Source organism: Delphinapterus leucas, chromosome X (assembly GCF_059928025.1).
Source record: "Delphinapterus leucas isolate spDelLeu-1000000601 "Yukka" chromosome X, BTC_Dleu_Yukka2, whole genome shotgun sequence".
Lineage (NCBI taxonomy): Eukaryota > Metazoa > Chordata > Mammalia > Artiodactyla > Monodontidae > Delphinapterus > Delphinapterus leucas.
The window spans coordinates 31,057,827-31,084,030 of record NC_143150.1 but is presented as its reverse complement, the minus strand read 5'-3'; the positions used below and the strand labels follow the sequence as shown (position 1 = coordinate 31,084,030).

Below are 26,204 nucleotides of genomic sequence, written 5' to 3'. Positions count from 1 at the left end.
CTGCAATGAGAAGCCCGCGCACCACAAGGAAGAGTAGCCCTGCCCGCCGCAACTAGAGAAAGCCCTCGTGCAGCAACGAAGACCCAATGCAGCCAAAAATAAATAAATAAAATTTAAAAAAGACAACATATGCTTTCCCACAAAATTACTGCGTTATGCAAAGTTGTTCAATAAAAACCACAGGGCTTATGGGGGAAATGGGGCTATGAGTGCAACATTTAAGAACTGTCAGTGACACATACACAAAAAGATACAAACCTAATGAAAATGGTAGCAGTTTTACACGTTAAATGGTTAAGAAATACATAAATACTACAATAAATATGGTGCTTTATTTTGAAAAAGAACTAAAGTTTGCTTGTGGAAATGGGTTATCAGAAGGGTTGCAACTTGTGAATTATTGTGAAGTGGTGGAAGGAGGGTTATCTGAAATCAGATGGAAAGCTGTAACACTCCATGTGGATGAGTGTGACTCAAAACACACAATGAAGTGAGGTAACTGGTAGACGTCTGAGGTCTGTGTGCGTGTATTTTGTGTATTCCTACGCAACTTGATTCATCTGGGTGTAGTTTTCTGTTTTCACCTGTATCTGGCTGACAAAATTGCACATAAGCAAATGCAAAATTCACCTTCCGCTTAAATTGTCTCTAATATATTAGTCACAAAGGAATAGACAAGTGTTAGAGCAGTCTGTACTTGACTATGTTAGTGAATAAATTCCCTTTTTTTGTTTAAGATAATTCCAGTTAGCTTTCTTCCAGGGTCCTGAATAGTAATACGTGGCTACAAAATATTCCATTGCACAATACTAACACATTTTAAGAGTCAGGCTGGCTTTTCTGTGTCTCTTGACACATTTCTAGACTACCACTCTCTACTTTCAGTTCTTGTGTGCTCAGAGATTGAAAATTCATTTTAATATGAACATAAACTATCATTAAGAAGGTGGAGTAGACCTGAAAAAGATATAAAAATTCCAAAGCCAAATAGATTTTTTGAATTTGTACTATTATAGTCTGTAACACAACTGACTTTTCAAACAGATAATTGAAAGTTGATGATTACAGAATTTAGTCTTGGCCCTGACAAACTGTGGCCAGTTTCAGAATGATTTTTTTCATGGATTCTTATATTTCAAAATCCACAAAAACTCTCACAGAGATTATAATATTAAATCTTTTCATGTCAATATTGTATCTCAAATCACCTAACCCTGTACATAAAAAGTTTTCCCCTGAGTTATCATGTTAGCTCTTGTTTATAACAAAAGCCTACATGCATCACAGTTTTGTTACTGATGTTTTGAGTGATTATCCTTGGGGTTGGAGCAATATTGGCTCCAAGGATACCGCCATTTTGTATTATTCTTGACAAGAGGAGAGAGCAAGTATCCCACAGACAAGCTGTTCTATACACTGGCTGTGACCCTAGCCTTTGAAACTCCTAAGTAGAGTTTATGCTGTGCAGATAAGGAGGCATAAAAAGTTTCCTTAAACCCACCTTAGCCCTAGACCTGTGCAGTTTTTATAGTCATTGGAAATGAGCCAGGTGGGAAAATATTTTCTTCTCATTTTTATCTATACGTATAATTTTGTGCCATTATACAATTCTGTTGTGAAACTAATTCAAACAACCATTTAATTTGAGTGTAATTTCAGTTCTCAGTTACCCTAGAAAATAGTATCCTCTGGATCAGGGGTTGGCAAAATTTTTCTGCAAAGAGGCTGAGAGTAAATATTTTAGGCTTTGAGGGCCATAGAGTCTCTGTCCCGACTACTCAACTCTGCTCTGAAAGCAAACATATACAATATATAAACAAATAGGGCTGGTTGTGTTCCAATAAAACTTTATTTACAAAAAGAGACAGCAGGACAGATTTGTCTAGTGTACCAGTACCATAATTTTCCAACCCCTGCTTTGGACCAATAACTTTCTTTTTCTTTCTTTCTTTCTTTTTTTTTTTTTTTTTGATGGAGCCTTGCAGCAGTCTCTTGAGACTCAAGGAAGGCCAAGCAGGCAGGAAACTGAACTATCCCTGCTTCAACTAAAATTGTTTTTATTTTTATGATATGTGGACTTTTGCATGAAATTAGGCTTGATTAAAGGGTTCCATTTCTAATAAGGAGAAAGGCTTCAAAACCACTGCCTTGGACTAAGCCTAAAACCTGCTCCTTTAAAACTCAAGAACAGATGTTTCAGGCAAAACAAACACATCTTCTGACATCTTTAAAAACGATCATAGGTGGTACACATGTGTTTTGATGTTCCCAGAAATTCACTTTCTCATAAAATTGATAAAAGCATTTACATAGATAATTTTAACAGCTCTAAAAATGTTATCAGCTTAATCTTTCCTAGTTCATTTTAACTGTTTTCTAAGTATAATGTTTAAAGTACCTTAAAAGGTCCAAGAGAGGTGGTATGGTATAGTGAAAAAAAGCACCAAATTGGGACTCTGTGTTTTCATCCATTGTTAGATTGTGAGCTTCTGGAAGAGAGGAACTAAGTTGTCTTTTTCATCTTTGAATTATCCTCAGCACCTAGAATAATACATGACACCAAACTTCAATTTTTTTTTTTTTTTTTTTGCGGTATGCGGGCCTCTCACTGTTGTGGCCTCTCCCGTTACGGAGCACAGGCTCCGGACGCGCAGGCTCAGTGGCCATGGCTCACGGGCCCAGCCGCTCGGCAGCATGTGGGATCTTCCCGGACCGGGGCACAAACCCGTGTCCCCTGCATCGGCAGGCGGACTCTCAACCACTGCGCCATCAGGGAAGCCCCAAACTTTAATTTTTAAGGCAAATGTAAATTCACTATCAGAAAGCTAGGAAGAGAATAAATTCAGGTAGTTTATTTACTTGTATCTTTCCATAATCCATAAGGAAAATAGCATATCTCTCCTAGTGAGCAACAAAATAAAAAGTTAGTACTTTGAGATATATTTTTATACCTAGGAAATTAACATGTTTAAAACACATAAAAGCTAGGGACTTCCCTGGTGGTCCAGTGGCTAAGACTCTGTGCTCCCAATGTAGGGGGCCAGGGCTCGATCCCTGGTCAGGGAACTAGATCCCGCATGCCGCAACGAAGAGTTCACATGCCACAACTAAAAGATCCCCCGTGCCGCAACTAAGACCCGATGCAGCTAAATAAATTTATTTATTTTATTTATTTATTTTCATGTTTGGCTGTGTTGTGCCTTCGTTGCTGCGCCCGGGCTTTCTCTAGTTGCGGCGAGCGGGGGCTACTCTTGGTTGCAGTGTGCGGGCTTCTCTTGTTGCAGAGCACAGGCTTCAGTAGTTGTGGCTTGCAAGCTCTAGAGCGCAGGCTCAGTAGTTGTGGCGAACGGGCTTAGTTGCTCCGCGGCATGTGGGATCTTCCCGGACCAGGGCTCAAACCCGTGTCCCCTGCGTTGGCAGGCAGGTTCTTAACCACTGCACCACCAGGGAAGCCCTAAATAAATATTTTTAAACAACAAAAAAAGCTAATAATTATTGGACAGTGCCAAAAGTCATGTCCTCAAAGGATCCACAAATCCCTTATGTGCAATTCTTAAATCCCCAAAGCTCTGGAAACCATTTTTGTTTTGTACTTTTAGTAACTTATTGACAGTTAAATTACTCTAACCTAAACTTACTTGACAGTAGTAGCTGATCTGAACTGAAGGAGGCTATTTACTGGTATTTATTTACCACGTATGAATAATCATATGGTTTACTGCAAAAAATATTACCCTATTTCATTATGCAGCGTTTTCCCTGAACTTCTAGGGTGTTAAAGAATACACAATCTATGGCATTTGGTTTTACACAACTGCAGATCTTTTCCTGGTTGCTTTCCGGAGTAATCTAGAGCCCCATTCCAGCCTGAGGCCATGCCACTGGTCCCACTTATCTTTTCTGTGACCATCTTGAGCAACAATTGAGGCTGCAAACGGATCAGAGCGCCTTCCTTCCTGTCATGGCAGTGGGAAAAGTAAATGTGCCTCCCAATCCCATAGGAAGTCAGTATTATCACTTTGATGGTCCATGATGCGTTAAGAAAGAACATCTTGGTCTTTTAAAAAGCACCTTTCTATTTTCATCACTGGACATTGGGCAGTCGAGGATTAGAATTAAGTTACTAGCTCTTAGCCTTGCAACGGAATCTGCTCAATATATATTTACCATTTGGCTGACGCACATCTTGGCCAGTATGTAAGAATTTCTCTCGCGTTAAGTGTCGGCAAAAATGCGTATTTGTAGGGAGAAAGTAACCGGAGGCCCTACAGTGGCTCAGCTCCAGCAACAAATCCATCATTACTCCATGCAACTGTCACGCTCCCCACGTATCTCTCTTGGACCCCACCCTCTGGCCGGCAGGATCGTATCTAGGGATCTCAATTAGACAGCTTGTAGTAAATAAGACGGGTTATGCCCGTAACGCTAGAGGAGGTGGACCTGCCTACTCCCTAGGGTGGGATATTCCGCGCTTGGAAAAATTAAAACGAAGTAGATTCAAACCACAATGCTAACTTTTCCCGACAGCATTTCCTTGGAAGAAAAAAAGCAGACCCCAAATCACCCCTCTAAAAATGCCTCTTTGGAACTGCAGAGTTAGTGGGTAGAACACTCTGCCGGACCCCACCTACGTCGGGCGCGCTCTCAAGGCCGGGGAACCTCGCCGCTCCTGCGCGGGTTCTAGACTCCTCCCCTTAGGACGCTCATCACCACCCTTCCCCGCTACTTCCGGCCCTCACCGAACGCCCTCAACGCGCTTGCGCCGTTTTGATAGGCTTTTCGAGTACAAGAAATCTGAGCGCTGCTTCCCAGGAACCGCCCCCGCCTCCTCTTCGCTCCGCCCACGCCTTACAGGCCTCTCCAGAAATCTCGCGAGGGTTGGTGAGCGTCCGTATTTTGCGGGCAACTAGCTTTCCCAGCTGCTGTAATTGCAGCTGCGGGAGAAATTGGAGCTGCTGTCGTCGGCGTGCCCGCCCTCCCCCACTGAGGAGAGCCACCGCCTCTTCTCTCGCTCTCCTCATACACCTATCGCCGGGAGCGGCGGCAGCAACAGTCCCTGAACCCACCGGCGCCTCCTCAGGCGGCCGCACTGCTGGTCATTCCCTCAGTCCGGCAGCTCCCGGCGGTCCCCTGCCACTGTCCGGCTCCTCACTTCAGATCGTCTGCTCCCTCCTCATCCTTCCCCGGGGCCCACCTCCCCACGGCCTCGCCGGGGTGGAGGACGACGAGGAGGAGACGAGAGTCACCCTCCCTCCAGGCGGCGCCGGCTCCCTCACCCGCGGGTGTGTCTTATAAATGGCGTCGGAAAGCGACACAGAGGAATTCTTTGATGCCCCTGAAGATGTGCACCTAGGGGGCGGCTACCCTGTAGGGTAAGTAACCGGAGCCATGGCCCACAAGCCGGGCGTCCCCGTCCCCCGGCTTCCCCTGTGCCTTCCCCCGTGCCTTCCCCCCTACACCCCTCCCAGGGCCGGCTGTGTCCGCCACCGCTGCTCCTCTCCGCCTCCCTCGGGCACTTAAGAGACAGTCGGGGGAGGGCGATTGGCCACTTCGGGCAAACCCTCCTCTTTTCCCTGGTGAACGGCCCCAGGGGTTCCTTTCTTGTCTTGTCCAGCTTTCTAAGAGGTGGGACAGTTTACGAACCTGAGAGCCGGAGATTTGTATTTGTGGGGTTCAGAGCATACTTTGGAAACATCCGTTTTAGCCTTGGGGGCCATAGTTTAAAGGAGCAGCAACAGGAGAAATTACAGTGCCCAGTTTTTTTTTTCTTTTGCCGCTAACTTACCTATTCGTTTCAGGGGTGACTGTACCTCTCCCTATTTTGCCTTCTTCTCTTCGTTGCACAGAAAGAAAAGGAGCGGAGCGTGGAGTGGGGGGGGACGATTGGGTGTTTACTTAGGAAAGTCCTCTAGGTGATGTACTCTAGATCCACGGTGTTTTATTAAAATAGCACCTTGCCGTGAGGCAAAGGAAATCGAAGACAAGGTCCTTTGCCATTAGGGAGAATGCGGTCTTAAAAGCGTAGCCGGACATAAATGTGCACAACCGACTACAGAGATACAAACAAGTGCTGAGTAATCTGTGGTTAGGAGAGCCACAGCTTTGTGCTCTTTATCTAATTCTGCAAGATGTTTTAGTGGTGATTAATACGGGAGATTCTGAGTAGGAAATAGAGTAGTTGGAATGCTTCGCTTGCCTGGGACTTCTATTTACCCACTCCTCCACTTTTCAAAGTTGGAATATGTTTAAAGCGATTTCACCGAACTCTTCTACTGGGCTTGTGTGGAACTAGAGGCAGTGAAATACATTTTCATGCGATAAGAACTTGAAAATCGGTAAAATTTGTATGTTAATGTAAGTCACTAATATGGTTCCAGGAGTCAGCTGCCTTCAATTTGCAAGCTTACCCGTGGAAGAAATATCTTAATGCAGATAATGTTATCTGTACATTCTAGAAGTCGTTCTAAAACCTAATATGTATTATATATAATATATACCTCAAAAGTTACAGCAACAAAATCAGAGAGAACTTTCTACGTTGGTAGATCACTGATGAGTGTGTTTCCACCAACGTTCAAATCACTGTTATGGGATTTGGGGGCTGCAATGGCCAATCTTGAGATGGCATTGAATCTCCTTCAAGTTCAATATATGAAACAAGTTCATAGCTAGATGTTAGAGGATAGAAAATTCACTTGGATTACCAAGTACATTGGAGCCCCCTGAAATTAAATTTTGTCTTTTTGGTATTCCCTTTAAAGTAATGAACTGTCAATTCAGGTTAAATAAGAGACCTAATCCTTTAGTTGTTGTTGTTGTTGTGTGTGTGTGTGTGTGTGTGTGTGTGCACGCGTGGAGGGGGAAGGGAAATAACCGTCGACATGATTTAATCAATTTAGAGCTATGTGAATATTGTTCCTTTTCAATGAATATAACAAATTTAAGTTTGAAGGACAGCTACATCAGGACCTGTGTAAACTGCCTAGTAGTCCAGTACCTGGCACAGAGAAAGAACTGCAATGTTCATTCACTTCTCCTTCCTTTCTTGGAATTAGCAAATTTAACTTCACACAGTGCTTACTTTGGGAGGAAGTATGCAGAACTTGGAGTTATTTAACATATCCAAACCGAATGAGTCATTTTGATAGAATTGATAAAGTCACTTATTCCCTCGTGGGATAATATAGTTTCTCAAGCACTTTGATCCTTTGATATGCTAGGTGAAAAGTAAAAACATCTCTTGGGACCCAGCCTTCTGATTTTAACTCTAACCTGCCTATATATTGAGAGTGTTGAGCTCTGTAGATAAAACTGTTAGTCTGTGAATTTTTCAGCTCCATCCTGCATTAGTGAGGGGATTTGGAAGAGAATTAGACTCATCTGGAGAATTGCATCTGAAAAGAACTAGCAGTACTGGGAGGACTGCACAAGGTTGGCATCATTAGCATTTCCTCTGTCCTTTGTGACAGTTTTTGTCATTTTGCATAAGGTACTGTGAGGAGACTTGGATGGGTAACTAACAACCTAGAAATGCAGTGAGAAATCTTGATTTGTGGAAACACATGGTATCACTAGATATCTGGTCATTAGAAGTATCCTCTCTCCCTTGAGATATACTTGGAGTAGCATACCATACAAACTCTAAGAAGTTAACAGACTGAGTTTGGGCACTTTAAGAAATGTTCCTTGCATTGCGCGTTCTAGAGTACACAGACCATTTCACCAAATTGTAGTAAACTGAGTAGACTGTTGAGAGTTATCTCGTGTTTTGTTAATCAGCAGAATCCAGATAAACAATCCATTTCCTAAAATTGATTTATTTCTTCTTTTCCCCCTCCAGTGGTGTCTTCAACTTTGTTATTCTACTCTTTGAAAGCAAATTTAATAAATTAAAAATAAGCCCAGTTGTTTATAGAAAGGCTTGATTCGAATGCACCCTATTATAACACAGTGGCAGATCATCTCCACTTGTACAGCTTTGCAGTGTGCATCAGTTATAATGCTTTATTTTGATTGGTATTTCAAGTCAGGTTTCCTTATTCTTATCTCCGTTTTAATGAGAAACCTTAGGCTCAGAGAGGTTAATGAATTGGCCTAGGAGACACAGCTTATAAGTGAAAGCTGGGATTTGAAACCAGTTCTTCGGACTTCTACTCCAGTATTTTTTCTAGTACATCATAGCTGCCCCATACTGGGTGTGTGGTGTGTGTGTGTGTGTGTGTGTTTATACAGGGTAACCTCCTCCAAGAGATGCTGGAGTAAAATGCTTTAGGACCAACTTGCTAAATTGAACTGATGCATATATTTAGAACTAGCAGCACAAACTTTTCAGTTCTCTTGGCTAGAAATTCCCACTTTCTGTTTCAAGAATGTGTATCTTGTTTTGTCAGATAGGAATGTTATAAGATCATAGCATGTTACAGCTGGAAGGGACATCTAGTTAAACTCCTTCATGTAAAATGTTGTGAAAGCTAAAGCCTGGAAAAAGTAAAGTGACTTGTCCAAGGTGCCACAGCAAACTAATGGCAAAGTTAGGACTAGAATCCAGATGAGTTTCACAGTCTAGAGTTCTTTTCTGCTATCGTGCTGTCTTTTGATAAAGCAGGAAAGGGAGGAGGAAGTTTGGTATAGTAGAAAAAAGCCCTGGACTATGAGTCATTTCATTTCCTCATCTTTAATTCGAGGAGAGTTTAACAGACTGGATGGTGTTGGGTACATGATTCGAGACCCATAGATTTGAAATTAAATATTTATTGGGTAAATTATATATGAAATGAATGTTCCTGCTAATTTGTGTGGATTATACATATACCTACTAAAGGCTGGCACTGAAACATGTTATAAAATTAAATGTGACATTTTGAGCATTCTTTATTTTTGTGTTGGCAACCAAAATATTTGTATTTTGGCTATACTTGTAATCAGCTATACATATACATATATCCCCATATCTCTTCCCTCTTGCGTCTCCCTCCCTCCCACCCTCCCTATCCCACCCCTCTAGGTGGTCACAAAGCACCGAGCTGATCTCCCTGGAGTCACAGTATATTATTTTAGATTGGAGTAATGACAAAATCTTGATTTTTAAGTTATGAGAACTGAGATCAAGCTCCCCCAAAGAATTGTTTGGTCTGAAAAGTAAAAAGTTGCATAGCTGCCTTTGTTGAAAACTCAGCTTCTCACTTAGGCCTCAGAAACATTTCTCTCTGAATTGAAAAGTGATACAAGTTTCAATTAAAAAGGCCTTGGAAGGAAGGCCAGAATGGTAACATTTTTAGAGTAGGAAGGGACAGGAGATCATTTAGCGCAGCCCTTCCATTTAACTGAAAGAGAAACCTAGGCTCAGACAGGGGAAGTGACACATCGCTGATTAGTGGCAAGCTCAGAACTAGAACCCAGGTCTCCTGATTCTTCATTTATACCGTGATGCCTTGTCTGCAGAAGGAGGGAAAGTGTTGCCAGGTATCCCTGCTGTAGGTTTCTGGCACTTACCCTGTTAGCGGGACTCCTAAGATGGTCAACTGCTATCTACCATGATTCTGTTTCTTTCATGCCTTTCTGTCAGAGGACATGGACTGTTCTAGGATCCTAACTTTTGTCCACTAATTTTCTCAAAGTCAGGATCAAAAACGGTGACAGAATAGCTAATCTAAGAACAGGGATGGTTATTTGTTTTGTTTTGTTAGTGTCAGTCACAGTGTATTATTTTATTTATTTATTTATTTTAACATCTTTATTGGAGTATAATTGCTTTACAATGGTGTGTTAGTTTTTGCTTTTAACAAAGTGAATCAGTTATACATATACATATATCCCCATATCTCTTCCCTCTTGCGTCTCCCTCCCTCCCACCCTCCCTATCCCACCCCTCTAGGTGGTCACAAAGCACCGAGCTGATCTCCCTGGAGTCACAGTATATTATTTTAGATTGGAGTAATGACAAAATCTTGATTTTTAAGTTATGAGAACTGAGATCAAGCTGCCCCAAAGAATTGTTTGGTCTGAAAAATAAAAACTTGCATAGCTGCCTTTGTTGAAAACTCAGCTTCTCACTTAGGCATCAGAAACATTTCTCTCTGAATTGAAAAGTGATACAAGTTTCAATTAAAAAGGTATTTGTCTGCTATGGGTTACTTAAGGAAAGAGTCCTTAAAAATGGCCGTTCATTTGGCATTTAAGCATAAATTGTATTTAATCATGGATTATATTTGATTGCTATTGGCTTTGTGGATGATAGAAATATATTTACATATGCTGTTTTATCACACCCATGTAGCATCATACAGAAGTGGGGGGAAAACCTTCCGCATATTAATTAGTAAATTCAAGCTCTAAATTTAGTGGCCTCAAACTGTCAGTTTGGTGACCCATTGAGGCGGGACAGTCCGAACCAGTACTGCAATTTGGGGGCTCAATTTGAATCTGTACAAACTCCTGTAAACTGAAAACTTTATTCTGTTCTTATGATAACCTACTTCATAAAATAGGGTAGATAAAATTTGATCTTTAAAAATATTAAAAACCTAGATTTAGGATGTTGACCATTCAGTGGTGATCCTACAGAACAAAAAATAACTTCTAATTGTTGATATTTGAGACTTGTGTAACCTTTACATTACATGACAATCCATGTGTTCTCTTTGGTTCATTGTTTTGATTTTGACAAAGTAAGGTGAATTTGCCGGGCAAGCACCTTGAAGAGGCTGTTTCCTCCTCACACTCTGCCTGCAGTTCTGGTAATTACTTCCTGGGGTATGGAGGAAAGGAGTGGTGGTGGCGGTGGTGGTGGAGGAGGTGATGGAGATGGAGTAGGTGGTGAAGGTAGCCCCAGCAGCCAAGGTAGAGAGACCAGGTTCTAAGGCTGCTTCTGGGGCATGGGTAACTGAGACCAGACAAATCATACTATTTAGCATTGTTTTAGGTACATGCCTACACAGTGAATTAAACAATCCTTTCTGTAAGAGATTAATAGCCTATAAGAATTACCTCAAACAAAATTTAAAGTAATAAAAATTGTAGGTATTTAACCTGAATTGATAATTAACCTACATTTGTTTTCTACCCAGAGCTAAGCTAATTTCTACAAACTTTCACAAGGTTTATTCCCCCCTAGCTGTCAGATGTTATTCTGCTAACAAGCTAAACCTTTAATTGGGTGCTTTCCTTACTCTTCAGAGTGGAACCTTATCTATTCTCTTATTTCAAACTGAGCAGTCTTTGTGTTAGTCTGTCATCTCGTGATTCAAGATTGTGGAAAAAGCACATAAGACATAATGTGGGCCTCATACCTGATGGCAACCCCAATGTTTTTCCCCATTCAGTATACAAATTTATCTTGGTTACTATAGCAACCAACCTATCAGTTATTCTTCTAGCTCTTTTGCCTTCTCAGATACTAGGATTACCATATAATCAGGTTCTGCTAAAGCTCTTCAGGTCTTAGCATTTTATTACCAGCCGCAGCTGTCTGGCAGTTTACAGCTTGGCATTCCATTAGTGTCAGTCGGTTTTAAGTCCACAAAACCTTTTTGTCTCCAAACATTTTAAACATACAGAATTTAACAGGAACATGTTTAGGCAACATTTTTCTCATACTAATTTTCTCAGTTCCATTGTTAGTCATTGTCTTGAAGATTGAATGCATTACATCACTGGCATCCAGTGGCCATCCATTTGTCATACCAGCTAGAATAAACTTCAAGATCAAGAGTGACCATTTAAGAAATATATGCAAATGTGAAGTGACTTAAAATTACCTTGATTCATCAGCAACTACCAAATAAATAATCTGGCCTCTAACAAAAATGATTTCTGTAGGTTGTAGAAAGAATGTTTGGACCTTTCATTCTAATTTGAGAAAACAGTTTAGAAATTTAATAGGAAAGGTTATCTTTCTTTTGCAGCCTTTGAATAAACGGGAAAAGAAAGGTAAAGACTGCATAGTTGTATGGGTCTTTATTATGTCCTTCTGTTTTTTTTGTTTGTTTTTTTTTTTGCAATACGCGGGCCTCTCACTGTTGTGGCCTCTCCCGTTGCGGAGCACAGGCTCTGGACGCGCAGGCTTAGTGGCCATGGCTCATGGGCCCAGCCGCTCTGCGGCATGTGGGATCTTCCCGGACCGGGGCATGAACCAGTGTCCCCTGCATCGGCAGGCGGACTCTCAACCACTGCGCCACCAGGGAAGCCCGTGTCCTTCTATTTTTTTATCTCTTAAAAACTTCAGAATTCAAACAACTAAAATAGTTTTAAGTTATATATATGTTTGTTTTGCTAAAAATAAGGATGTTGAAGAAATATTTAGGATATATAAACTGGTAGTTTATATATTAGTGTTTGTGTTAATGTTTGGTGCTCACGCTTGTTAATATTGTATGGTATAGTAATAACTTCTAAATATGCATAATTAATCTCAGTTTAACTGAGGTGGTTAATCTTTTAGTCATTTAGCCAATATTGGTATCCGTTTCTGTACACAACTATAACGTAAGTAATTGTTACAGCTACTGCTTTGGGCAGCACAGATCTAGAATGTTCTGTCACCACAGGACGTTCTTGGGGAGTGCTGCTGATGCCTCCTGGTGGGGGCGGCTGGAGAGATGCAAGTTGGGCTATGTTGGCTATCCCTGTCTAAAAGGCAGGCAAGAAGATATTGGAACCGCTGTCTGCATTTTATGCCATGTTTCGCCAGGAACTCAGTCTGTTTTGTTTTACCAAACCTCGAGCTGGAGCACATGGTTCGGGCAAGGATAGTTCTTACATATTTGTAAATTGATTTATAGCAGTCTTAAAAGACATAAAAAGTGAAACCACATTTGGTTAAGCATTTAAAATATATATATATCAAAGTAGAATTCTCTTAAGATATTGTGTGTACTTTTCAAAAAGTGTTTGTCTTTCTGAATTAGAATATTATGTAGTGAGCTTGTAAGTTTGTGAAATGATTAAATTAAAATTTCCTGGCTTGAATTTTTATTTAAATCATATTCGAATGGTTTCATTTTAATATTAGTTTATCCTATTCAGAACTCTGGTTACCAAATTCTGAGGATGCCCCAAGGAGAACTTTATTTTCATTGTATAAATAGGCTTAAGAGCAGAAAAGGTTTTACTTTATCCGCAGGATCCTAACCCTTAAAATTTTTAAAAAGAAGGGGGAGGGGAGGATAAAATGTTTTTCAAAAAGGGCCAAGGATGAAGCATAAAAGTTTTGGAAACTACTGACAGAAAACTTTAACAATGTTTTCCAGTAGGCAGCCTGTACAGAGCAACCCATACCTGTTTAAAACCTACTTGACCACTCACTACTAATTGTAATAGACTATTCCAGTACAGACTCATTGAACCATGGGCATTCTTATGAACCACAGGTCAAGCTCTCTAGAGGACCAATAAATAGAATATAGAGCTGTATTCAAACCCACTTTCTCAGAAGCAGGCATCCTGGTTACTAAGTAGGCTCAAGAGAAGAGGTAGGAGTGTTCTTTCTGGCATTGCTCTTGAACTGGAAAGACTAGCCATGGATGAACTTAATGTCCATAGTCCTCTTTTAAATTTGTTCCTGCAAGTCTTTATTTAAATTGGGAGACTGAGGAAATTATCTTTCTAGTTATTAGCAGTACTATTAACAATTTGTGTGGTTTTTAAAAAAATCATTATTTTAAAATACACCTATCTACCCAAATGGCAGGTGGTTTGAAGGTTTCCTCCCAACCCCAATTCCACCCCATTCACCCCCAGCTTTCTCCTTCCTAGCTTACCTCAAGGACATTAGTACAGAGATTCCCCAGCATAATGACTTGCTGTTCCTTACAGCTGAGAAGGAACAGTGATGGATGAAATATAATGAATGGGTGGGTCTTTGGGAAGGAATAAGGGAAAGATTGGTTAAATTGGATATAGCGGATGCATTGGTAAGTGGGATTGATTAGTGTCACAGGTGGGGTAGGTCATTGGATTAGCAGAAGATAGGTGAGCGGAATGAATAGGTAGTTTGATAAAACTAGTACCTTTGTGAGTGAAAGTGAGTGGGTTTGTCAATATTTTGCAATTGGTATTTTATCTTTATTGGATTGGCTTTAGAGATTAAGGCTAATGACTGAGATCAGTCTTTTTTCCTTTAAGTGAACTTTACTATGCCTATTTTTATCCCAGGTCATAGCTCCTGGTTGTTGACTTTTAACCTTTGCCTTACTTCCCAGCGTAGAGAGATGTCTGCAGTTGATGTGTAGCAGCTACAAAAGGTTTAGGTGGCGATAGGATGCTCTATGGTGTTCCACTTCTCTTCACAATCTCTTCTACTTTTGAACTTCCTGGTTCTCTGAAATCTTCACTCCCTTCCCCCATCCCTATACAGTTCCTATAAGAGTGAAGGGAGGAAATGGAGGGGGCTGAGACAAGGACAGTGGTTTGGATTTATGGGACCTTTATAACTTGGGGACATCCTGTACTCAGTAAATATTAAGTGTTAACAGTGAAGCCTTGGGAAGTGTTGCCAGTTATCCTGCAGTCATATCAATTCCTTGTTACCAACTTTCTTTTTTCCAGGAATGAATGTATTCCCAATAAGAAAGAAATAATATAGTACTGCATGTTGTTAAACATGCAAAGAATGGTAATGCCATACTCTCGATTAATGTTGGGCATTCATTTTCAAAGTACTTTTATTTACATTATCTCTTCTGATTTATCCTGCAATTCTGTAAGATAGGACAATTTTTGTGAGCTAGGTAGGGCAGTTATTATGCTAATTTTGCAAATAAAAAAACAGCTCAGCATAAATGGGGGTCAGCCAGCAAAAGTGGAATTTCACTAATTTGTGGTAATTAGATGATGGTTTTGAATGGAGATGTAAAACACTAGGTTCCTCCCACTTCACTTTTCTAAACTATAAACATTTTTCGATGTTATATTTTAAATGTGAATTATTAGAATGATGAGGCTGACTCTCCTGCCATTTGGGTATGTATAATTCACTGTTGAAAACAACAAAAAGCAGTATTTTTTATGCTTTTCTTTTTAAGCTTTGACGGAATTGATTATGGTACGGTAGCTAGGTCAGAAAATGACCTTGCTACTGAAAGAGCTGGAATCCCAGACACTGCTAACTTCATTTCAAAGGGTATGTTCTTTGTTCCTAAGGGAAAAACCCCTCAAGATGTGAGACACTGCTGATTTGGGCTTCTGTGCCTCATCAAAAAGTCTTGAGCACAGATTTTTTTTTTCTGTAATTGTTTTGTAGATTGTTGTCAGTTGTTTAGTTACGCCACATTTTTTTCCCTTTTTTTTTTTTTTTTTGCTGTATAACTCTGATTCATATTTTTGGCTACAAGCCACTAATTGGAAACACAACGTTTCTTTATTTTTTTTCCCTTCCCCTTCAAAGGTATTTTTCTAGCAGTCACAATGAATGCATGTGGGAGTTTTTAATATTTTCCAGCTAATCAGACCTCTTTTGGCTATCAAATTAATGGGAAAAATACATTCCTAGTAGCTAATTAGAAAAATTACATTCTCAGTAATTACTATTTAAGATGTAAATAAGGATGAATAATCTCTTTAATAATAAACTTGGCCTACAGATTGTTTTATGTAGGTAAGCATTCTGGGTAATTTGAGATTTTTCTAGAATATTTATGAAGTTTTTAATACATGTTAAAGAATGCAGAAGTAGAAATTCAGATACATAAAGCATAGAAGTAGAATTTATAACCTAAAGTGCTTAATTACTGAAATATGTCCAATTTTCTATTATTCATGATATTGAGGGAAAACATGAATAATTAAATGTTAGCAGTTACACCAAAACCTCAGCTCAGTCATTAGTTTACAACTTCCTTTCCCATCAAACCTTTTATCAGAGATAACAGTAATTTTTTTCCTGTAATTTAAAAAACAAAATAAATGGTTTAGTTTGAATTTTTGTTCCTCTGCCCATCTTTGGTGATAAGTAGTGAACTCAAAAGGAGAAAAGCAAAGAATCTCAAAGTCTGAATAATCAGTTCATTGATAATAGAATTGATTTATTTAAATTTTTTAAAAAGGGGGGTTGTGACAGGTTCTCCCTTGGTGGCGCAGTGGTTAAGAACCTACCTGCCTACACATGGGACACGGGTTCAATCCTTGGTCCAGAAAGATCCCACATGCCGTGGAGCAGCTAAGCCCGTGCGCCACAACTACTGAGCCTGCACTCTAGAGCCCCTGAGTCACAACTACTGAAGCCGGCGTGGACGCCGCAACTACTGAGCCTACACGCTGCAACTGCTGAAATCCCACACGCTCTAGGGCCCGTGTGCTGCAACTACTGAAGCCCACGTATCTAGAGCCCGTGCTCCGCATCAAGAGAAGCCACCACCATGAGAAGCCCCCTCTCGCCACAACTAGAGAGAGTCCACAGGCAGCAACAAAGATCCAACGCAACCAAAAATAAATAGAAATTTTTAAAAAAGATTAGCACATCATTGGATGTTTTAGATAACTTACAAAATCATATTAGCACGTTAACTTGATAAAGCTTCTGTAAAGTGGCCTGTAGCCCAACATCTTGTTTACTTTTTAAAAAGTAAGTTACGAAGTGATTTAGCATAATTGCATTAGTATTGACTTTTCCAGACAGTCATAAATTTAGTTGTCTGTTTCTGTTGCAATTTTACTAGAAATTATTTTAAATCATTAATAGATGTGACTTTCATCTAACCCACTTTGACAAATTGGGACATTGTGATATAGCTGCCCTACCCTGGAGTTACTGCTTGAATGTGGGTATTTATTGAATGATTGTAAACGTGAAGGGTAGAATGGTTTTAGTTTAGAATTCTTGAGTAGGCCCAGGGAGCTGATATATTTTTCTGTTTATTTTGTCAATAAATAGATTATCAAGCTGTTCTTTCAGGAATATGGCGTAAAACTACATGAATTACATAAATCAGTTTGGAAAAATCAGCTTGTCATTTTAGACAAGATAAAGCTGCTTAAGTTCTACTTTAAGTTTTAATTACTTTCTATATGACTAGAGTTATATTTCATTATAAAGTTTCTTTTGATTTCATTATAGATCACTTAAAAATGTTGCCACAAAACCTATATTGAGAAAACATAGAGCCATTGTGCCAAATTTTCTCTCCATCTATTTCTATTAATATCAATGGTAAAATAGTCATTAGGTATTTTAGACATATTCTGCTTCTTGGCTTTCATAGTATTTAAAACCTAAAATGGTCTTTCAAAGGATAATAAAAGTAGTAATTCACATCTTGAGGATTCAGTTAATTCCCTATTAGATAACTGTCATAACTATATTCTCCATTTTTTGTTAATCTTGTTAATAAACCAGTATTGCCATGTATCAAGGGAAACCCCCTTCTGTGGGGGGTTTTATGCTTAGCATGTAATCTAGTAAAACTTGCCATAACAATGTAACTAATTAATAAATACATTCATTAATGATATATATGCATCAGTATATACATTTTAATTCCAGTGAACGATGCTGCATACCAAATTTTTAAAAATTATGCACCTAGAGCAAGATTTAAAAAATAAAACGGTATCTTATTCTCTAAATTTGAACTATTCTTAATTTTTCTTCAACCTGAGGTTTGGTTCTGTTTTTGATTTTTGCTTTGTTTTTGTTGTTTTCCTGCCTGGTCTAAGTGGGGGAAGAAATCCTCATGTCAGTGTTTTGTGAGCACCAGAACCTTTCTGATTACTAGTTTAGACTTAGCACTTTTGTGTTGGTCTTAGTTTGCCATCAGATCTTCCTATTTCAGTTTGCTGGGCTTTAGAAATCAAAACCCTTTAATTACCTGCTTATTTTAATGACTAGCTAGGGCCTTATCTGCGCTCACCTCCTGTTCACCTCAAGGACCTTAGAATCCCAAACCTTTGTACAGGCAAGCTGTTCTTTGCTCTGCTTGATTCAGTTTGTTGATGTACTGCTTAAGCTTATCTTACTTTTATAGTTTCCTGATGGCAAAGGCAAAAAGAGGTGGATAAAAACAAAATCAAGCTATAGGACAATTTTCTGTTAAGCCCTTGGTAGTCACCTTCTATAAGAAAAATGATTGCCAAGCCACCAGCTTTATTCCAGCTGACTCACTCTATGCGTCCTCCTTCCATGTCATTACTCTTTTTTACCTCCTTAGGAGTCTGTCAGGAATTTTGCAACCTGACAAGAGGCTTCTTCAGAGCCAACCATCTTTTTTTCCTCAGAACCTAAAATGTGAGTCCTCTTACTGACAAAAAAAGAAAAGAAGACCTTGTTAGTCCATTTTTCTGTGTGTTTCCCAATTGTTTTGGTATATTCTTTTCGCCCAGTATAATGAGTAGTCTGGAAATGGAAATGTTAAATGTGAGATCACTCTTATATTTTGTGTAGTGGGTCTTTGAGTTCCTACTTGTTTAGTTGACTATGAAGCAGGTGGCAAATGTAGCTTTAGTCTGCACATTCCTTCCACCCTGTTCTCAGAAGGCTTACAGGTTGTGTTTGTTTGTTTTTCAGATAACCCTCAGGTAAGAGGTAAGAGAAACACCAAACCCAAAAGACAGAAGGATCTGTCTATAGCTAAAGGGTGAGAAACTAGAGGTAGGATGGCTTTTGGGATCTGACTCTTTGAAACTACAGAAATTCAGTGTTCTTTTTTAAAGTAGACTTAAGCACTGATTACCCTAAAGCCATAGTGCATGAGTGATGAAGATGGAAAAGATGATTCAATGATTGCCTGGAGAGAAACCACTCGCTGAAGCTCTGAAAAACCAAGTTAGACTATTACAGTAGTCAGCCATGTTTATACCTGATTTCAAAATGTGGGTTTTGCAGTAAGACAGGCAAGGAAATGCAACTGGCTTCTATTTGGGGAATCTAATCTGTACGGGTTCTTAATACACACTTGTATTGACTGCCATTCAAATTGAGGAGCCATTAGTGCTTCAGGTTGTGGGAGGATGTTGAGACAATTGAAAAGCAAGTTCTACCTCATATTGTAGAAAGCTCATCAGTTTTATTGAAAAAGAACGTATCTGAAATATTTCTGATATCCCTTTTATAAAGTGAAGTGTCCTAAAATGACTTTGTAAATACAGTAACCGGATCCATTTTTAATGACAACATAATTTTAATTGATATTTATCCAGAAAGTTGGCTGTTGATCTTTATTTGACCTATATAGGTTAACTTCATTTTTAACACAAATGAAGACAAATGATATAAATATCTTTATAAATAATGGTTATAAGTCAGTTTACATATCTAGAGATTTATCAGTTTGTTACAGTAGCCATCTTGTTTTTGTTTTATTGAGGGGTTCAATCTCAGCCAAAATAATGAAGCTGTTAATAGACCTTACTACTCTGTTTCACTGTTTTTGAAAAATGTACATAATAGTATATATACAGTATTTGCATTTGGGCATATCCACTGAATGCATTGTCTGGAAAAGCTTTGACTAAATTCACACATGTGCAATTTTTTTCCCCAGTCAGTGAATGCTGTTGAATACTTAGATTAATATTTATACAATGACATTGGCCATACAATTCCTCCCACTTTGTCCCATTATCACACACGAACAGATCATAGAATTAATTGTCCACCTAATTATTTTAGGGGTAGGGTAGAGTTGCCAGATAAAATACAGGACTCCCAGTTAAATCCCAATTTCAGATAAACATACTAAAAATAGATTTGTTGTTTATCTGAAATTGGAATTTAACTGAGCAGCCTATATTTATGTTTGCTAAATCTGGCAACCCTAGGTGGGGGAGAAGCAAAAGGAGACTAGTAGGTATGGGCACAGTTGTGAGACTTAAATACAACTGAGTATGCAGTGACAAGGATCGCCTTTTACTCTGATTGGGAATACCGAGATTTTTGAGTGCAATGTTAATTTTAAGAGTCCAACTCTTTTTTTCTTTGTAAGTGCATTCCTGAAAACAAAGCTCAGAAATAACAAAACTTAACAATATATTGTTTAGAGATACATGGCATTTTAAAAATAAAAAAGTAAGGGAACAATAAGTCAAATCTGGGCTAGTGGTTCCCTCTAAGGCAAAAGCAGCAGAATAGGGCAGACAGTAGCTTCCCTGGTCTTGATGCTGTTCTCATTCTCAGGTGACCTAGTGAGTCACAGTTCATTTGATTTGTTGTGCTTCATAATTACATGTATATGCTACATTATACTCTTGTACATATCAAATATAGAATAACAGTTTAAAAGTTAAAACATAGGCTTCAGTGAGAATATTAGCCTATATGGAAAGTTTCACTGCTTGTACTTTCCAAAATAAATCCAAAATCCAAAAGGTAAAGAGGCGTTCATTTCTCTCTTCTCTGGGTTAGCCATCCTTAGTTCTTTATATCATTCTACTCAGTTTCTGGAACATTCACCAAATTGGTTTCTGTCTTTTGGATATGTTCTGTTTTTTCAGTGTTTCTTTTAAAATGTATCCCAATGATACACGATATTCTAAAGCGTGCTCTTATCTATCAGTGGGAAGTAGAGTAGAATTTACCACTCCCCTTGCCCTGGACATAATAGTTCTGTTAATTCAGCCTAAGATCACACTAGCTCTTTCAGTAGTCATATCACAGCCTTTACTGTCTGAACAATCAACAAAAATACCTAAATGTTTTCACAGGATTTGTTGTTAAGTCATATCTCCCCAATCATGCATTTTACATTTATCCCTATTACATTACATTCTGTTAAGATTTGGTCCATCCTTCTAACTTGTTGAAATATTTTTGGATACTGTCAGCCAGTATATTCCTTATCCCTCCAACTTTGTGCCAACTGTAAATTTGGTAGATATACCATCAGTTTCCTCATTCAAGACATTCAAATGTCAAGTGGGACAGAACATCAAGTAGGATAGAGTACAATAAAAATTATTTAATATTTCCTTATGGTTTTTCATTGATTCATTAATCACACCTTGAGTAATGTTCAACCAGTTACAAACCCACCTAAGTGTATTCTAGCCTACATCTCTTTGTTGTCTAAAAGGATATCATGAGAGAATTATAAAATTTAGTGCATAAATCCAGATTTTTTGTGTGTGTACAGTATTCCCTTTATATTCTAGGCCAGTAACCCTATCAAAAAAGGAAATTAGGTTAATCTTGCATGTTTGGCTTTCTGTGAGTGCTTACTGACTCTTAAATGAGTATCTTTTCCCCACGCCTAGGGCCCTAAAACCATTTCACAATGTGTTTAAGAATTTTGCTTGACATTGACATCAAGTGAATCTGTTTATAGTTTGTAGCATCTACCTACTTTCCAGTGTTGACTACCAGAGTTTTCCTTAACATCCTTTTCCATCTCTCTGATTCTTCAGAGGTTTTAGAGATTGAACTCTATAAATTCTCAGAGTATGCTGGGATATAATTTGGGACAGGAGAACTGAAATCATTTACAGTAGCTAGGTACTTTTATCTCCTTGAATGCTTTGGGATTCAATTTCCTCATTCTATAATTTGTTTTTCCCTTTCTGGTTTAACTATCAGTAATCTTAATTGGAAAAAAAAAGAATTGATGCAGGCTTTTACTTTATATTATTCATCCACATATATCCAGACTGCAGTTTCTTTTTGTTCTGAATATAAATTAAAATAATGAAAAACTCTGTCTCTGGTATTTTTTTAAATCCTCGCACATTTTTGAGCACCAGTCTTTTCTGATACTGTTCTTATAGGTTTTTGTACTTTTCCTTGGATGTGTGCCCATTCCATCCCTCCGATCTCTTCTGCATGTTCTCCTTTAAAATACTTCTTTTGACATGTCACCATGGAGATGCAATCAACGAAATTCAGACAATGAGAAATTCTAGGGGATGAACAACCTAGTGTCTTTGTTTAAGACTTTTTTTTAAGAGCAGTTTTAGGTTCACAGCAAAATTGAGGGGAAGGTACAGAGATTTCCCATATACCCCTTCCCCACACACATGTATAGCCTCCCCCATTATCAACGTCCCCCACCAGAGTGATACATTTGTTACAATTGATGAACCTACATTGACACATCCATAATCACCCAAAGTCCATAGTTTACCTTAGGGTTCACTTTTGGTGTTGTAGATTCTATGGTTTTGGACAACTGCCTAATGGCATGTATCCATCATTATAGTATCATACACATTAGTTTCACTGCCCTAAAAAATCCTCTTCAGAATGAACAGCCTAGTTCCTCAACACATGAACTGCAAGAAATAAAAAAAATGAAAGGAAACCTACTCATTGAAAGAGACATATCAACTGATTATAGCACATGGACCTTATTTGGATACTGATTGAAATGGACCAACTGTAAAAAAAAAAAAATTGAGACAATCTGGGAAATATGAATGTTGACTGTGTATAATAGGGAATTGTTAAATTTGATAAGTGTTGTGGTTATGTTTTAGATATGTACTGAAATTTTTATGGGTAAAAATGAAATAGTTCCTGAGATTTGCTTCAAAATAATCTGGCAGTGGAGTGGAGGGAGGGATATTGATATTGATCACTATTGACCATGGTCAACATGTTGTGCATGTGGGTTGATAATATTATTCTCCCAATTTTGTACATGTTTGAAATAGCCATAATTAAAAGTTGGAAAAACTCCCCCAAAATATTTTTTATGATCACATACATTGTTACTAGCAGATTCAGAACTAAAACTCAGGTCTCCTGATTCCAGCTCATGTTCTTTTACTATGTAGCTAAACTTACAGCCCTTCTACTTCGAGACTGGTGTCATGGTGCCCTTTCAGTCTTTGGGACCCCCTCCCCAAGCCTTCCCTGGGGAATTTGTGGTGGCACTCCTAGATAAGTAAGGCTTTAATAAATGGCCAGTTTCATTTGACCGGCTACCTACCCATGTGAAACCAGGAAAGAATATTAGACTTATTAGGGTAAATTGACAGGCTGCATGTGTTGCTAGAATCAGCAAAGAGACTTGGGTCCTACGCCTAATTATTATTAGGCCCTTGATCTTCGCATAGGCTCTAGGAGATCAGGGCCTGTGTCTGCTTTGTTCACTACTTTACACCCAGTGCCTAGCACTGTGCTGGTACGAGGTAAGCAGTAGGTAAATGTTGAATGAATGGATTAATTTAACCTTCTTTGGCCTTATTTTCCTCACATGTAAAATGAGGTAGTTGGTCTAAATTATTCTTACTTCCTTCAAACATGAAAAAAATATATATTCCCTTCTTACTGATTTTTTAAAAATCCTTTTAGGACTTTGTAAAGAATTACTGTAAATGTCTTTTTAACACTGGGTAACATCATTAGGTAGAATGCTCACTTCTAACACCTGTGACAGAAAACCCACAGTTATGTTGCATCAAAATCTCTTAAAAATAGCCTACTGCTATGCATCTTCTGTTGGATTGATTTTATTTCTATTAAGTAAATGAATACTGTTCTCAACATTACTAAATTAGAGAGTCAGGTTTAGCAAGTTCCAAACTCAAGCTAAGAGGGTTATTAATAAAATGTTGCATCGCTTGCATATTTTTACTTTTCACTGAAATTGTATTGAATGCAGTATTATTATGTCAGAGTTTATAAAGGATTTGACATTTTGCTTCCTCTGGAAACTTAGTGAGCAACTTTTGGATAAGCTGTAATTATTGTCATCAGATCCAAATCCCAGTGATTAGCACCTACCTTTGGAAGTAATGACCTTATTATTCTAATGAAATTTTACCTTAGGTGTCTGAAAGTTATCACTGGATCAGGTCAGAGTTTATAAAAGAAAAAATAATTCCTATACTGCCCTGCAAAGTGACCAGAGCAATGTTTTGATGCCATGTAACATTTTAAAAATAATGAATGTTGTGTAGGTACTAAAGTGCATTGGTACGGAACACAAATACCCTAGATGCAAAAGGAAAACTACTATAATTAAAATGCTAAATGGACAGGGACCGGAGAAAGCTTCAGTCACACATTATTTTATACTCAAATATGAGGCTCGTTAGTATAAACTCAACATAGCGAGTGCATGAAAATAACTTTCTTACAGAAAACAGGATATAATGAATTAAAATATTCTATCTGTATAAGTTGCTGAAATACTAACCTTAAAATTGCTTTTATATTCAAAACCTGAGTGCAAGCCACACTAAAAATAAGTATTTGATCTATAAGCCATGTGGGTTTTTGTTTGTTTGTTTGTTAGTGGAATACCAATACTTGTTTAACTTAGACTTTATTTTGGAGCTGTTTCAGAAATTGTTTTTCATGTTTAAGTTTAATAATATCATTGATAGACATTGTCTTCAATTTCAGAAACTATGCTGCAAAATCAAAGATTTACTGCATTTTTAATTAGTATGAATATGTTGAAAGGTTTTTTTTATGCTATTAGGTGATGAAGGAAGTTTCTCCCATTAAAGTTATATTTTTGTTCAGCTTTGTAAGAAGCACATTTCTTATTTCAATGAAGCTTTGTTAATCATATATTTAAATGTGTCAAAAATATTTGATTTTAAAGTATCCTATAATAAAAACTTTTGAAATGAAAATTGAACTTTTGAAGTTCTCATTTTGGTTTGTAAAGGTTTTGTTAAAGTGAGATAAACTACCAATACTTAAACATATCTACCTGTTAACTTCAGTTTTCTTATAGATCTCTCACTTGTGTGGGGTGTAATAAAAGTTATTTTATGTGCTTTTTATGGGAAAAATGTGGGCTTTTTATGGGAAAAATTACTGACCTTAACCTTTGAACAGGAGGAATCTAATATTTAGTATCTACAGAAAATTTTGAAAGAATATTTTTCTAGTAAACTAGATGTATCAGAGTATTACCGGACATTTCTGGATGTGTGTGTGTGCGCTGGATTATGTCCATGTTTCCTATAATATATCTCAAATTTAAGGGAAGTCAGAGGTGTAAAATTTAGATCATTAATCATGGTATAAAAATTACATCTTCACTCCCAAACTAATGAAGGGTCTTAAAATAAACTTTCCTAAAATTACAGAAACTCTGAAAACCCTTGCTTAAAGGTCTTGCCCCTAGTTGGTTGGGAAAGCCAAGAGTAGAACTTAATTTTCTTGACCTAGTCCCCTATTTCTCCTGTCCCCAAACTCCAACATGAATAGCTGTTTTCTTTAGGTACATAATCACTCTGAAATAGTATGTTATTATCTCTACTTTGAAGTTAGAGACTGAGTTATGGAGAAGAGTTGAGTGGTTGTCTGGGGACACCCTCAGAAGCTCTGGATTCTTCCTTTACCATACAATTCCAGTTTTAAAAACCGGGTTTCCCAGCTCGATGCAGACTAGAAGCAAAAATTAGAAGGGAAGGGGGAAGAAAGCTTTTAAAGGCAGGCACATGGCCAGCTGTAAGAAGTGACCACTTCTATTGAGGAGGGAGATGCAAAACTATGAAAACAAAGACATTCCAAGCATAGTAGCGTAGGGTCCTGTAGTGTGAAGGCAGATAAATCCCCTGTACCTTAGGGTCCGTGGAGGGCATTACTGTATTAAAATATAGTGTAGTATTTGAGCATGATAATTACTCTGAGTCAGTAAGAAAGGGAAAATTGTATATCCTTTGTTTAAGAAGGTATTTTCAAGGGAAAGATTACTGAAACGGCAAGGCTTAGCCTATAATGTACTTATTTACAAGCTGCTTTTGAAATTTGAAATTCAAAAGTACTTAGAACACTTTCAGAAGTTTGGCACTCAAAGAGAAGCTTCATCTCTCTGGCAGTTTTATACATGGAACATTTCATTATTTTATTTCCTAGCAGTGCCAAATCAATTAGGCATTAATTGTAGTTGTTAAAGGCAGATCAGGATTCAAGCCTTTGACTTAATTAGTTTAGTACAACTCAAGAAGCAGCGCTAATTACCTTTACTTTGGCGTTCATTCATTGCACTGCTTAGAATATTCTCATAACCGTCATCTTTTAAGACCTTACACAGAAAAGAGGCAATATTGCAATGTAGTTGAGAGAGTGGACCCTAGAGCCAGACTGCCTAAGGTCAAATTCTGGCCCAGTTATTCACTAGCAGTGCAATTTAAATTACCTCATCTGACCCAAGCCTCAAGTTTTTTTGTTGTGTAAAATAGGGAAGGTAATATAACTACCTCATTGGAAAGTTGTGAGGACTAAAGAAGCAAAAGCAAGTCAAGTCTTAGCACATTTTTGGCACATGCTTATTAATAAATGATGGCCATTGTATAATTATTATTACAAGGCCCCTATT

The 26,204-nt window shown here is 38.2% G+C and overlaps 1 protein-coding gene and 1 long non-coding RNA gene across 3 annotated transcripts in view; one reads left to right on the top strand and one right to left on the bottom strand.

The window, feature by feature from the left end:
* Positions 1-2,739, bottom strand: part of LOC111169039 (uncharacterized) — a 40,695-nt gene extending 37,956 nt beyond the window's left edge. The window contains exon 1 of the long non-coding RNA XR_002643136.2: positions 2,399-2,739. This is a non-coding gene — a long non-coding RNA (uncharacterized LOC111169039). The remainder of the gene's footprint in view (positions 1-2,398) is intronic.
* A 2,124-nt stretch (positions 2,740-4,863) lies between these two features.
* The window catches only part of WDR44 (WD repeat domain 44), an 81,017-nt gene continuing 59,676 nt past the window's right edge, over positions 4,864-26,204 (top strand). Inside the window, exon 1 of one of the 2 annotated variants that reach the window (XM_089904149.1) lies at positions 4,864-5,372. In XM_089904149.1, coding sequence (XP_089760275.1) covers positions 5,296-5,372 — 77 coding nt within the window. In that variant the 5' untranslated portion in view covers positions 4,864-5,295. The remainder of the gene's footprint in view (positions 5,373-26,204) is intronic. The other variant, XM_022562946.3, reaches the window with a different exon arrangement.